Source organism: Lepisma saccharinum, chromosome 24 (assembly GCF_977018435.1).
Source record: "Lepisma saccharinum chromosome 24, izLepSacc3.1, whole genome shotgun sequence".
NCBI classification, from domain to species: Eukaryota; Metazoa; Arthropoda; class Insecta; order Zygentoma; family Lepismatidae; genus Lepisma; species Lepisma saccharinum.
The window spans coordinates 59,600,043-59,614,795 of NC_139252.1; the positions used below are offsets into that span (position 1 = coordinate 59,600,043).

Here is a 14,753-nt window from a genome sequence, read left to right on the forward strand (position 1 = left end):
GATTTTTTCTTTTGAATTTTAATCTCTGAGCTTCGAGCTTCACAGACAGCCTAGCTTGAGTGTGCTTCAAATCTCCTGCATATGGCAATAGCCAATAGCAGCGCGGTTGAGTGAAACGCCTTGTCACGGAACTAGGCAACGCCGCATGTCTGGGATTCGCTGGTGCTGTTCAGCCGTTCAAGGTCATATGCAGGAGATTTGACGTGCACTCTAGCTTAGGATATATGGCCTTATGTATGTGTGTGTATAAAATATATACTTAAAGAAATAAAGAACAAAAATGCAGGTTGGCATCTTGCAGCGATCAATTTTAAAACACATTATTTTAATAAAGAATTTATTTATCACTGAGTAAATACAAAATTATTCTTTAAAAAAAATCACTTGTTGAATCATTATTACAAAAACTGTTAACGAAAATACAAATTTATTATGAAAATGCATTATTTTATTACAAAACGACAGTTTGCAAGGAAATGAAAAGTTATACAAGATCTTTGGTTACGCATTCACTCACTGTATGTTAAGAAGGAATCCACCAAGAACACAACAGCATTTACAAATGCAATAATAGCCGTCGCTATCATCTTGTCTGTAATGGAGTTGCTGCCATTGATGTTTCGCCAAAACTCCACTATAACAGCGCCACTTGTAATGTAGAAAATAGCACCTACCAGCAACAGGAACAATGTCTGAAAACATTAGAAGATGAATTATAAAGAGGTAAAAATAATATTACTATTTCCTGTGACATAGTAGAAGGATGTTCAGAAAATAATGTGTACCAGGCATGGCTCGTGCATTATTCACCTGGGGGTTCACCGAAGTCATGTGACACATTCAGTTTTCACAAATAAACTTTCTACGCCAAACAAAAGGATGGGGGGAGGGCTTAAAGGTTTCTCCAGATTTTTTTTGATCTGGGTATATAAGGTTTCATAGTAGGGGTGTGCAAAAAAATTTAGGCCTGAAACTACAATAAATTGTGTCTTTATGAAAAATGTGGGGTTTTATTGGAAAATCATGGACGTCCTCAGGAAGGGGCAGAAAACACTCCTTCAGTCTGAAGTTACTGTAACGCTTTTATAATAATTACCATAAATTACTGTGACAATTAAATTATATCCATGTAATATATAATTTTTGGTTGACATTCAATTTCCAGGGGGGAACACCCCCATTTTCCCCTTCTGGACGTCCATGCCGACTAATCAGAACTGGTCCTACATTTATTAAAGGGAAATGGCAACTAATGGCATGTGCATACTAGAAATCAAACTTTAGACCCTTTCATTAATATGTGACAGCTCTGTTCAAATTTGAGGTTGGTCGACCAGCACACGCTTTCTTTTAGCGGACAAGGAAGTTTGTTTACGTTAATTATGTGCATTTCCAGCGGTCATTTCTTATCTGCGCAGACAGCAGCACCTACACTGCATCAAATGAATAAACTTAGGTAAAGTCTAATCCCGCACTTCATTTGCATCATCATTTAATACTTTCCAACAAGTGTCCAAGCACTTCAAAAACTAACAAACTTGAGACATTGACCGAGTCATGTCTTTGTGCCATTCTTTCTCTTTCACGAACCTGAAGTGTTTCCACCTTTAAGGAAAAATCTCTGAATGCATACATGAGCTATTTTGGTAGCGTATGTCTTTTATTTTAATTCATCGCATCTAATTCCAGATTTTATTAGTTTCTACTCATCCATCTCTGCCACAATCTTGCATTATTCCAAGAAGTTTGGTGCAAAAAATGATACAAAGAGAAGATTGAATATGCAATGTGTGCGCTTCACACTTGAACCCCACAGGGCAAAACTGGAAGGGAGGAAGCAGCAAGAACAGTGCCTTCGTGGGTCGCAGCTTCTGCGAGAGAACGAACTGTGCATGACCGTTTGTTGGAGATAAGGGCTTGGCCGTATCCTCTTCCATGTGTATGCTCCCGCACGAAGCTTTCACAATGGCACCAGCTGTCCTGCGGGGGTTCAGCTGAGGGTCTGCACCAGGGCGGCCATCTCCTGGTTTTTCTTTCTCAGCAAAAGAGTTTGCTGTGTTATGGACACAAATACATGACTTATTGTGTACAAATTTTAGCGAAATAATGTGAAAAGGCAAAGACATGGTTTATTGTTCATTCTTGAGGTGATTATCATATATTACTGGGGGTTCACTGATCCTGTGCGCTATAGGGCCAACCGCACCTGATATATACAATGCTTCAAAAGGTCAGGACAATGAATAATTGTACAGTTAGGTACAGAAAAATGTGCTCAAACAAGTGCTTGTGTTACATAGGTGTGTGTGTGTATCCCATAGGCGTAGCTAGACCTTTATATTTGGGTGTGCACAAAGAAAAAAAAATGAGGTATTGTACCTTTTTAATAGCATATTTTGCAACACAATCACTTGGCTCTTTAACTGCACTGATGTTTGTAAACGAATATAAATTCACTAAATGACAGTGTTGAAAATTTCTGAATATATGTAGTTGAAAAAAATCAAATTGCATGGAAATTACACACTCAAAAAATGTTCATAAATGTTACAAACAAATACATCAAAATACAAGTCATCTATCATCTATAACAAGAGACGTCTGTCAAAAGGTACAATGTTCTTTAACTCAACAACAACTTCATTTACATCAATAGACGAAGCTTTTTCCTGTTCCACAAATAGCAAGAGCAGGGCTTCCAATCTATCCTGCATCTGAGTTGCTCTTAATTTAGTTTTAACTTGGGTAAGCTTGGAGAAAGCTCTCTCACACGTGCAGCTTGTGACAGGTATAGAAGAAAAGAGCTGTAGCACAGAGTAGAATGCACTAAATATCTTCTTTCTCCAATGACATCAAAAAAATCGAAAAACTACAGACACTCGTTTCATCAGCGATAATGCACATGTTGGTACCAAGTGATGACATTTTCAACTTCTTACAAACTGCCGCTTATTTTCTCTCTTATTGAAATATCTGTATTTAATTCTCCTTGATAAAGCAGCCCATGGTGTATCCACAGGTGCATATAAACTCATTTATTCCTTACATATGGACAATGGCTTGGGGAGGAGGTTGCTTGTGTTATAATCTCCTTTGGCCATTCTTTACTTTTAGAAAAAAAACATGAGAGGATTTTAAAAAAAACTTGACTTAGGCCCCAAAAGACGTAGTTAGTTCTTGCTGTAATCTTGTGTCATGTTTATTACTAAGAGTGCAAGTACAAAATCCACAGTATCTTACGCATAGGAGAAAAGTTAGTACACAGACTTGGTGGTTGAGATCATTAAGTCATCGACAGGTTTGACTTTTGATCTCAACACAGAAGTTCCGTGGTTCAAACCCCAACTTTGGCATGGATGTTCTTTGTGAGTAATAATAATAAAAATAATAATAATAATATTGCCTTTATTGAGAGGGCGTGTTTCGGCCTTGTGGGCCGTTCTTACAACAAACCCTTAAAAAAAAACATATTACAATTGACACTTACACTTCTTGAAAATCATTGATGCATTAGAAAGAATAAAAAAAAATAACACATTCATACTTATAATGTAAACAATTAATGTACTGAAGGTACAGAGTTACATCTAGAACCACAATTACAATACAATTATTACAGGTAAAACTAAAACCTCATTCCCATTATTACAGAAAAGACAAATCCAGACACTATTGTTTGGACAGTAGTGAGTGTCCCTTAATCAGTTTCACCTAATCATCACTCATCCCCATTGTTGCGTTAGCCAAAAGTGGCAGAAAAGCGATGATAAATAACAACATAAACATTTTAGAGTCGTTCAAATTTTGTGGAAGAGCTGATTTCTGAATTTCAAGTAAACAAATTGACAACTCTCCTGTCTTTTTTTAAATTTTTTTTTTACGAAATTTATGGCAATGCCACTTCACACAGAGTAGAAGTTTTTTTCCCAGTTCAATCCTCATGGAAGCACATTGCACAGTGGTTCGGATCCCACTTTAAACTATGGGTGCAGTCCCAATTAGCCTGCCTGATCGTACAGTAGATTTGAAAGAAACTAGTTTTGAATGGATGATATTCACATCATCACACAGTGCATTTTGGGAAGAAACAGTTTAATATGCCATAAGTCTGGCAAACAGTGTTAAGGAAAGCATACGAGAAGCCTTTTTACAGCGAGAAAATTTGTGATACTTCGTATGTACACATTCCTTGTATGATCATGATAATCAAACCTTGAATTACTTTGGCAAAGAGCACGCACACAATGGGCAGCAGACGCGATTTCGCAAAATGAATTGTGGGGGGGGGGTCTTCTTAGCTGAATATCATCCATTTGAACAATCTTACATGTGCCTAAAAGAAGCAACAATACTGACAAATTTTCAAAATCATGCATTTTATAGTAAAAATCGACAAATTATGCAACATCATTTAGTTTCATTCACTTGCATTTTTATCAGAACAAATAATAATACCGGGTGCCCACAATTAAATTTATCCTATTTTGAGCCCTCTGGAGCCTGTTTGAAGCAACGGATTGTACTGAAACTTGGTACAGAGGGGAAAAAAATATAATTCAAATTTTCACCACCAGGTGTAGATGTGGCGTAAGTAAGAACCAGTTATTTGGGTTTATATGGTACAGCAGTGCTCAATAAGCCCCCTATCAAGGTAAATGACCCTTTTGGAAGCATAAGACAGTGTGATCAGTAGATGCATGCATGTGTCATTTTTGCCGTAAACGCAAAATGTGAAATAACACATTGTAATTTTAATTTTTCATGTTTCTGAAAGGTGTGAGGTTCATTTTCCTACTGTTTTGTCACGAAATGAACTGCAAAATGCAAAATAGACTCTTAAACATGAAATTTAGAGTTTATTTACCGATGCGGCATTTTCTGAAGTTTGAATTATTCTGAGAGTTATGCAATTCAAGGAAAATTGATTAATTCTGGTGTAAATATTTAAGAAGCAAAAATGGACCCCTTTATATAGGAATAAACTTAATATATTCTGGTAACTATATAAATGTGCTATTAGAAGGGATATGTTTATTTTGTGTGATAAATGCAGTTTTTAAATCAAATTTAGCATTAAATTCACAATTTTAAAACCAAAATATCATTTTATATACTTCTTTGATCCGATTTTTCACTGCTAATTATTCAATTAATATTTAATTTTATTTACCGCTTTTTAACCTAAAATTGACTGACCAAACTTTTGCTTTCTTTATTTACCAAAAATATGTGCCTCTAATCATCAGTGGTTGCACACAGTGTTTCCTGGGATGATGTTCAATGTGCACCAAATTTCATTGCCACATTTCAAGCTGGTGGTGAAAATTTGAACTATATTCTTCATTAACATTCCCTTTCCCATTGTCTCTTGCCAAGTTTCAGCACAATCCCTTGCTTCGAATAGGCTCCTGAGGGCTCTAAGTAGGGCACCTTTAATTGTGGTTACATTGAAATACATCTTTTCAATTTAAAAAAATGCATTTGCATGTATATCCTCTCGGCACAGCTAGCGATTTCTTAGGTGTATTTCTACTGTTTTAAATAGAACTTACCACTTTCTTAGGTACCTCTTCCCCTATTATCATTCCAAGTAGGAAAGCTGTATTGATGAACAAAAATCCGAGGAAGGTACCATAAGGTATGGCACCTTTTCCAGAAAACACAATGTAGATGGTGAGATCATAGTAGATAGCTGTGCACACCAGGGAGAGAATCTGGAATTGAAAACAAAGGGATTGTTTAGATTTACACTAATCAAGACTTAAAAATCATGTATCTTTGAAATCCGGGCCGGCCCTAGGTGCGTGGACATACAATTATCGCAGAGTCTATAACCAAAATTTTTCAGAAGTCTGACAGAATTCGATTTTTGTCATAATTAGAGCCCGGATTTATAAGCACAATCAAACAGTAAAATAAGCAAGTTAATAAGCACAAAAAATGAAAAAAATAAGCATAAACACATACAGAAAAATCTGAAAAAATATTTGTTTATTAGATCTCTTAACTTATTCAAAGCTGTTAAAGTATGTAAGGAAGGTCATCCTGAGATTTTCTTGTGTGAAGCTCCTGCGTCTGTCAGTGAAGAATGATTTGTAGTGAAAATGTTCTTTCCAAGTAGCATGACATCACAGGCGCATGTGCAAAACACCACAGTTCTTTTTCGGTAAATTCCTCTTCAATGTCTGTTTGTTCACCAGAAATCTTTTTATAATTTTGGCACAGTGTTTTGTAACCGGGATTTTTCAGTAATTCCTGACTGAGCTTGTCGTACACAATTTTACCAACACCCTGGGTTTCTGAAGACAACGTTAATTAAATTTCATCAACCGGAGAAAGCGAATGTTGCAATGTATTATTTCGAGCTTTCAACTGTGTTATAATATCAGGTAATTTGGAAAAATGATTATGGATGCACTGTATCTTTTCTAGGATGCCGTTTCTCTCGTGCAGCTATTTAGAAGCATTGATCTCGTCATCCCGATGTGATTGAAATAGGATTGAAATATGACAGATTTGAGTAAAATATGCTTTTTTAAACCAAACTCATAAAATAAGCAAGCATAACAGTTTCCTGCATAAATAAGCATTTATAAGCACTTTCAACCTTATTTAAATAGCTCATCAAGGTATGTAATAGGACGTATAACCTTTCTTCTTACCATTAGAAGTCTGGAAAAGAATATGCATTTCGGTTATAAATCCGGGCTCTAGTCATAATTCTGAATTACAGGTGTGCTACATAATCATAATATAAACATTATTACTAATAGAGATAGCAGAACATGTTAAAGGTTAAACAGAGAATTATGGGAGGCTACTAAAAGTTTCTAGAATAGTTTCTTTTCATTTCCAAAGGACCATTGATATGATGTTCATTTATATTTAATTACAAAATTGGGTGCATTGAATGTCAAATTATTATCGTATGTATCAAAGTGGCAATTTTTAATATTATCCAACAACATTCTCTATCATAATTCTATTTTGTTTACTTTTCATTGAATTCTGATGCTTTAGTGAACTTACAATGTTTTACATAAAATAATTAACATCGTGATTTCATTCTGTAATTAAACAACCAGTGCATATTAACTACTTTTGATTGAACTATTTCAACATAGTTTTCTGTAGGTAGTACTTTTTTTTTAGGATATGATTTTTGCAGTAGTTTTTATACAGTGTGTCCGTAAAATAATGGTGGGGTTCTAAACAGTCATAGTTTTGGAACGAAGCATGGTAGAGAGATGAACGATACGTCAAAGCAAAGAGAAACTCTCTAAGTTTATGTATGCGAAAGCTTACGTGCTGAAACCTACAAAAACTTTATCCACAGGACAAAGTTAAAAGATGTGATTTTGCTAAAGACATTCTGGAGAGGTTAGAGCAGGATGAGGAGTTTTTCAACAAGTTTAATTTTCAGTGATGAAGCAACGTTTCATGTTTCGGGATGGGTACATCAAAATAATGTTCGTATATGGGGTAGTGAACCTCCACATGCCATTATGGAACATGAGCGTGACAGTGAAAAAGTGAATGTGTGGTGCGTTATTGGACCCTTCTTTTTTGCTGAACAAACAATAATGTTACAAGGTATACGTACAATGCCCCAAATACTGGAGAATTCCATTTTCCAGTTAGATGGTGCTCCTAAACATTTTTCTAAAATTGTGCGGGATTCTTTTAACGAAACATTTCCTCAGCGATGGGTCGGACAAGGAGGATGGATTGCCTGGACCCCACGGTCTCCACACCTTATACCCATGGAGTGCTATTTGTGCTGTTATGTAAAAACACAAGTGTTTTCCTGTCAAGTTCGAAAACTTGACCATTTACTATACTAATTATTACTTCTCTCTCTCTCTCTCTCTCTCATTATAAGAAAATGATAAGACATAACGGAAGCTTTTGCACATGGACTCAGCAGTACAATGTTTCATTTCTCATAAACTAGTTTAAAAAGGTGATAAAATAATTGTCACAACTATAAAGGAAATTTCCCTCCTTTGTTTAACAAGACTAATCTGATGCATGGGCATGCCCACACGTTTTCCCCCCAAGGAGGTCATAGGTTTAATTTGAATCATTTGAAAAGGCAATGATCGTCACTTTCTTGTATTACCTTTACTGGCATTTTTTTTTTCATAGAACAACACATGATTCTTACACATGAAAAATGGTGGTTTTACTGTTCTCACAAACGATTAGTATTGTGACTAACAATTACTTGTGTGTGATGGCAGGCACGTATTTACATAGAAATATGATTGGGGGGGGGGGTTAGAACCAAGTGTCTCAGGAATAATAATAATGTTTACATTAAAGTAATTATAAATGAAATTAATACTAATTACAATACATAAACTAATATTATATTATTATTACACGATTAGGGAAAAATACTGTATAAGAATAGAGATATAACAGCGCATATTCATTACGTAGCTTATCTGTAGTTAAGATCGGAATAATTTACATAAGAACAAGTGCCCTGGCAAATAAAATTAATGTCAAATACTCCCTCTGTCCCATAATTGTTGTCCGGTACACCTTTGTTTGTTGTCTCATAATAATTGCCCGATATTCAAACTGTGACATTGGTGTATACATGAAACAAGGGAATGAGTCATACAACTTTACTACTCAAGAATCAGTACAAATTGTGCTTTCCATCTGCCTCTTCGTCTGTCATTTCTGTACTACCATTTTGGCACACCGGACTATAATTATGGGACAGGGAGTAGATGAATAATTGAATATTTATCGAATAATAAAAAATGATGTTACATGTAGTTGGAGAAAAGTAAGTTTCTGATTAAAATTTTATGCATATTATTTTGAGAAGTAGTGTACATAAATCTTCTTTGTAATGTCATTCAAAGCCCTATGATCTCAATATAATCCTTGCCTTCTAAACAGTTCAGAGGAAATTAATAACCATCGATTATGCAACAAATACTACTATTTTCATTACTTACTTTTAGTAGAGCCTTTCGATGGTCCGGACCCCCCCCCCCCCCTAAATATGTCCTTCCTGTCCTTGAAAGCAGTACGATCCCACCTAATCCTTGTCTTCCAATAAGTTCAGAGGAAATTATACAACAAATGATAAACGAGTATATTTTAATTATTTAACTTTCGTACCTAATAAGTCTTTCGGGTGTTTGTGTGGGGGGGGTTCGGACCCCCTAAATACGTCCTTCCTGTTCTTCAAAGCTGTATGATTCCAATATAATCCTTGTATTCCAATAAGTTCAGAGGAAATTATACAACAATGGCTAAACAAATATCTCTTTCATTGTTTAATTCTAGTACTTCATAAATATTTCGGGAGGGGGGGGGGTCCGGACCCCTGGACCCACCCTAACTACGTCCTTGTGTGATGGACATGTATGTATATATTATGTTAGAGTTGTACCTCAATATTGTATGACAAAGTAATTTTAACAGTAACACATATTATTTCTGTTTGAAATAAAATTTAACACATTACCTTTTTTTAGCATCCTTTTAAACATTAAATGAATAACTGAGATTTGTGACATTACAGCAGTATTTACTTTAGTTGCTGGTAATGAAAAGTAGAACTGTTAGAAAATATTGTCTGAATGAAATAACGCTTGTGAAATATTAAGAGAAATATGGAAGTGATCAGGTAATCTTACAACAATAGTACTAGCTGGTGGGAATACATGAATACAGTAAATACAATGTCATGTGCAGGTACTTACAAATTCCACCAACTTAGTAAGGAAGGTCCGTCTGCTGAAAAGTTGCCCATAGTTGACAGCCATTTTGATAGAAATTGGAAGAATCTAGAAGAAAATAAATAAATGTGAATCACACATATTACCATATTTACCAAGCTAAGATTTAGCACTGATATAAATGGAACCAGATGCGTGAAAGGGGAAGGGGGGGGGCAAAAGCCATGATTAAAGTTGGGGGGGGGGATACATTCCATCTTGATGTTTTGCCAATGCATAGCTGCATATAAAACAGAGGCATTCCTAGGGTGGATCCAGGATCCGATACTCCAATTTACGTTTACCAGGAGAATATATAACTTATGCTTCCAAAGGATCATTTACCTTGATAGGGGGCTTATTGAGCAGTGCTGTACCAATACGAAATTGGTTACCAACTCCTAAGAAATCAGGTTTCCAACTCCAGAATCAGCATCATCATGATCTCACTGATATGAATAATATTATTTACAAACAAACCTGTCACGTGTTGCTCCAGCATCCGATCCAGGAACCACAGTCAATAGGAGCCGTCGATGAAGTAACGTGAGGCTGCTGTGTTCCCAGCAGATATTACAACAGGGAAGGGCAGTGCCGCTACAACCAAGTGATGGAACGCGCACGAGAGAATGGGGCTACATGGAGAGGGGCAACGTGACTGCAGCGTTTGCGTTTCGCCCATTTCTATCTTGTACCTTAGATTCTCGAGACAGCCAGCACCTGGATTAGTTTTTCATGCTCACAAGTTGATAATTGTTTATCGTCAGGTCCGTATTCGATCCAAGTTGCGTAATGTTTCATTTCAATACGGAACTTGGACCCTAGTTAAACTGATTCGGAAAAGAAGGCTCCTGGACTGTATTTAAATTGATCGGGAAAAAAGGTTCCTGGACCGAATTGAAATACTTTACAGATAAAAAGGTTCTTTACGGTCCAGAACCCATTTACGCTTGCTGATTTTCTCTCCTGGACCGGAATTCAATTTATTTAAAATACCTGGACCTTCAGCAACCCTGCTTAAAACGCCCAATCAATCATTTGATGTTTTAAATCGAGTTTCGCTTAAAATTCGGATTGTTTTAACAGCTCAACAGAAGTCATTGTTTAATAAGAGGAAGTGTTTAAGGTGTGCATACATATAAAGTGAATAATCATTCCATGTAAACATGTCAAGACATATTATGCTTCAGAAACATAAATGAAACATTAATATTTACTGTTCCTTTCACGGTCGAGGCTTCCGCGGAGCGGGGGCTATTACACCGGGCAGCGAGAGTGCGTCTGCCGGCAAACTGGATGTTACATCCCCGTAAATGGAACCGATAGCTATGTAATGAAATAAGCTCGTACAATTACACCAACAGTTACAATTAAAAATTAGCACGTGCCTTGTTACAAGAGGTGTTGGAAATGATGTCCTTCTGCTTTCACACATTTACGGCATTTTTTAAGGAATTTTTCCCTATACGGCGTACGCTTTTAGAAGGAACATGAGTTCAGCCAATACGCAGCCAGTGCTGTTGTCAAACCAACTGCTAGCGGAAGGAAAACGCAGAGATTTCGTTGTGTCCAATATTTAACCTTTTAAATATAATGCATGCATGTGATATTTGAGTACAATGTAAAGAATTCTACACAGGATTAATATACGTAAGAGAAGGTATTTATTGTAGAGGAACTGCAAGGCCATTATCATCGCCCTCGTTTCTGTTTTCTGGCATGTTTCCCAAGAGATTTGAATAGGGGTTCACCTATTTATGTGGTAGATATTTTACCCTGTTTTATAATACGCAACACAGTATGCACACATAAACCACATGCTTTAGCCGTAAGTTCTCGACTATGAGAAAACACTGTTTCAGCCCAAACTTTTTCCGACGCAAATTCCTTGAAGTAAGAATACACTATAAAAAATTAGAAGTCTGTCTTGTGAACGTAATATTTTACCCTTGGTGCCTGTACTACTAGTAGAGGAGTAGGTCTAAATATGGGCGAAGGTTTAAATATGGGTTTTGGAGTTATCAGCGCTCCCAGGTGCTGCAGCCAGGCAGAGGTTACTGGAACTGGTTATCTGTCAAGGACAAAGGTTGCGGCGCCAATTCGCAAGAGAAAGTGCTGGTTAGTTTCGGCCTTGGACACTGTTAAAGAATTGCGACCTCCGAAAACTTTTTGCAGGTATGTTTTAACTCGGCGTTTTCTGAATTCTCATCTGCTTTGTATAGGTTATGATATTAGCGGTACATAAAACAAATGTGGGTTTTTATAATGCCATGATTTGTTTCAGAAATATGTAAAACAGGGAGCGAAAATAAATTGAAGAAAAACAGGATGATGGTCTAAATATGGGCCATGACATGATGTCTAATGTTGAGATCACATTTTCAACAAATATTTGGATGTTTTTCTTAATTTCGATTTATTCCATTCCGCGTCATTTTCAAAACAACAGATTATTCATAAATATGACTTTTATAATGTTTTAGCGATAAATGACCATTTGTTTAAATTTTAATTGCTTTTTGTGATATTGCCACTAGTAGCCCATATTTAGACCACAATTTTGAAATACATTATTTTACCATTTTTTGGAAATTGCTTTATTTTTTTAAAAAAAAATGGAGACCTTCTATACTTTAGCATGCTATTACATTTAAGTATATATATTTCATAGATAGCCTATACATTTTAAAGGCAGGTGCTTGATATATTAATTTTTTTCCTCCGAAAATGACAACATAAAAAGAGGGGCCCATATTTAGACCTTTTCCTCTACTAGCGACATTATTAATTTGATTTGATTTATTTTACTTCGCTTTTCTGTCATTTGGCTAATTGCGAAGATGGGAATGAGTGATGATATAATGAAACTGATGAATGGACATTCATAAACATCCATGTCCAGGCCGGGATTCGAATCCGGGACCCCTGGCGATGTAGCGCGATATGCTAACATTATTAAACAACACTCGTGGAACACACACTATTGCACAACCATCGATCATAAGGACTGTATTGCACAGAGAGCTACGACGCCAGGGGTCCCGGGTTCGAATCCCGGCCCTGCCATAGGTGTTTGTGTCCCTTCATCAACTTCATCCATGGCCGTATTTAGAGGGGGGTTTAGGGTTCAACCCCCCCCCCCCGAAACTTCTGCCATGTTGGATTAATGACAGTTCAGAAACCAAACTTTGTTAATACATTTTCAAAAAAATATTCGCAGTTTCACAAAAATGCAACAGCAAGACAATCCTGAAATGATCGAGCTAGAATTTTCAAACATTTTGAATTCTGAAATTTGAGCGAAACGGGTTTAATTCTCAGAATCGCAGCCCACCCGCGACCCCTTCATTTTCACTTCTGCTGTCCTCTTTCCAGTGTTGTTCCTGGATCAGACTGAAAATTCCCTTGTGATTGTCTCATAATTCCCGTTCCAACTTTTAAATTCCCTGTTCGATAAGGGTTTAAATCCCCCTTTATTAGAGTTCAATCCTAGGATATCCAGCTTCATAGTACATTACATTCACCCAGTGGTCGATACAGTACATACATTTAACCCATATGCGGTCCTATAAAGCACATAGTACTTGTGTAGTGCATAATGATTGTATATAATGCTGTTTGGTAAGTATAGGAACAATATGAGCGTCGGAAAGTGGGATCGAACTGACCTATAGAACCCCTCGCCCCGAATTGATATCGTTTATTGCAAGTTACAAAATAGCAGAACGTTTGTTAGTTTTATTGTTAATAACGGAAATAATGTCCAGTTCAGTGGCGTACGCAAGGGGGGGTTACGGGGTTTAACCCCCCCCTTGAGCTTGTGAAATATTATGAAAAATGCTGTGGGGAAAAAAATAAATGGCCAATTTATCACAGAAAAAGATCTGGGACAATACTATTACTATTATTACTACTACTACTAAAAGGTTAAAACAAAGGTAAAGTGTTCCCCTGTGCATAGCACCACGCCATGAAGGCGTATAGGGGGTGTGGGGGTAACACCCCACACTTTCTTGATCCGGTCGTGAGTGGGGGTGATGTGATCAGCATCACGCCCCTGACCGCCTTTACCCCCCAGGGTTTCCCCCAGGTACCCATGTTATTCGACGCTGGGTGGGCTACTACTACTACTACTACTACTAATAATAATAATAATAATAATAATAATAATTTGAATTATTATTTCCATGCAGCACGGAGAAAAGCACAGCATTCCAAACACACTCGTCTTTCATGCAGAGTGAATGGTTTGAAAATTAACACGAATTCTTGGAAGTAAAATATGAGGGCAACTATGATTTAAAAGAGAGAAAAGTTGTTTTGTATCTCAGTTGCAACAATCTTCAATACACTGGCGTACACAGGATTTTATTTTTCGGGCTGGAATAGTAAATATGGAAAGCACATGGTTTCGTTTTGGAGGGCAGGACGCATAATAAAATATTTCGTATTTTTTGAGCTTTTCAATCTATTAAAATTGTATTCAAAGATAAAAAATGGTAATCGGGACTCACTTTAAATTAGGTTTCGCATTTACACATTTTGATTTTTTAAAGTTCTTAACGGATTTTTATTTGAAAATTTTGATTTTCTCAAAATTTCGGTACCGGCTGTAACCCCATCAGCCATCCCTCTACGTACGCCAGTGTTCAATGAACATGTATTTTTTTTGTGTGAACAATGAGAATTAACTAAAGAAAGTTCTTGGTTCGTTGTAAGCGGCTAATGTATAGACAATTGCTAGGCGGAGAAGAATAAAGTCACCAGTCCGCCTTCCCATTGTTTACCGCAGCACGTTTGAATGTCTCTCTTTAAAATGTCTCACCTTGTTGACTAGACAATTATTCAAACGACAATATGCTTAATATTGCAAAATGTTTTGTTGGTAAGAACAGCGAGACAATCCAGATGTGAATGATCGGGAACATTTATGCGGGGAAGAAGCGGGAAAATTCCAACGTATTCTAGGAATCGAACCAGGATCTCCCGCGTGGTTGTCAGATGCTC

At 36.7% G+C, this 14,753-nt stretch overlaps 1 protein-coding gene across 5 annotated transcripts in view; it reads right to left on the bottom strand.

The window, feature by feature from the left end:
• Window positions 1–320: 320 nt before the first annotated feature.
• The window catches only part of LOC145978034 (uncharacterized), a 63,014-nt gene continuing 48,581 nt past the window's right edge, over window positions 321–14,753 (bottom strand). For all 5 annotated transcript variants that reach the window (XM_083110427.1, XM_083110428.1, XM_083110423.1 and 2 more), the window contains exons 2-4: window positions 9,732–9,815; window positions 5,553–5,714; window positions 321–692 (exon numbers count right to left, since the gene is read on the bottom strand). In XM_083110427.1, the coding sequence (XP_082966553.1) occupies window positions 510–692; window positions 5,553–5,714; window positions 9,732–9,794 (408 nt within the window). In that variant the 5' untranslated portion in view covers window positions 9,795–9,815 and the 3' untranslated portion in view covers window positions 321–509. The remainder of the gene's footprint in view (window positions 693–5,552; window positions 5,715–9,731; window positions 9,816–14,753) is intronic.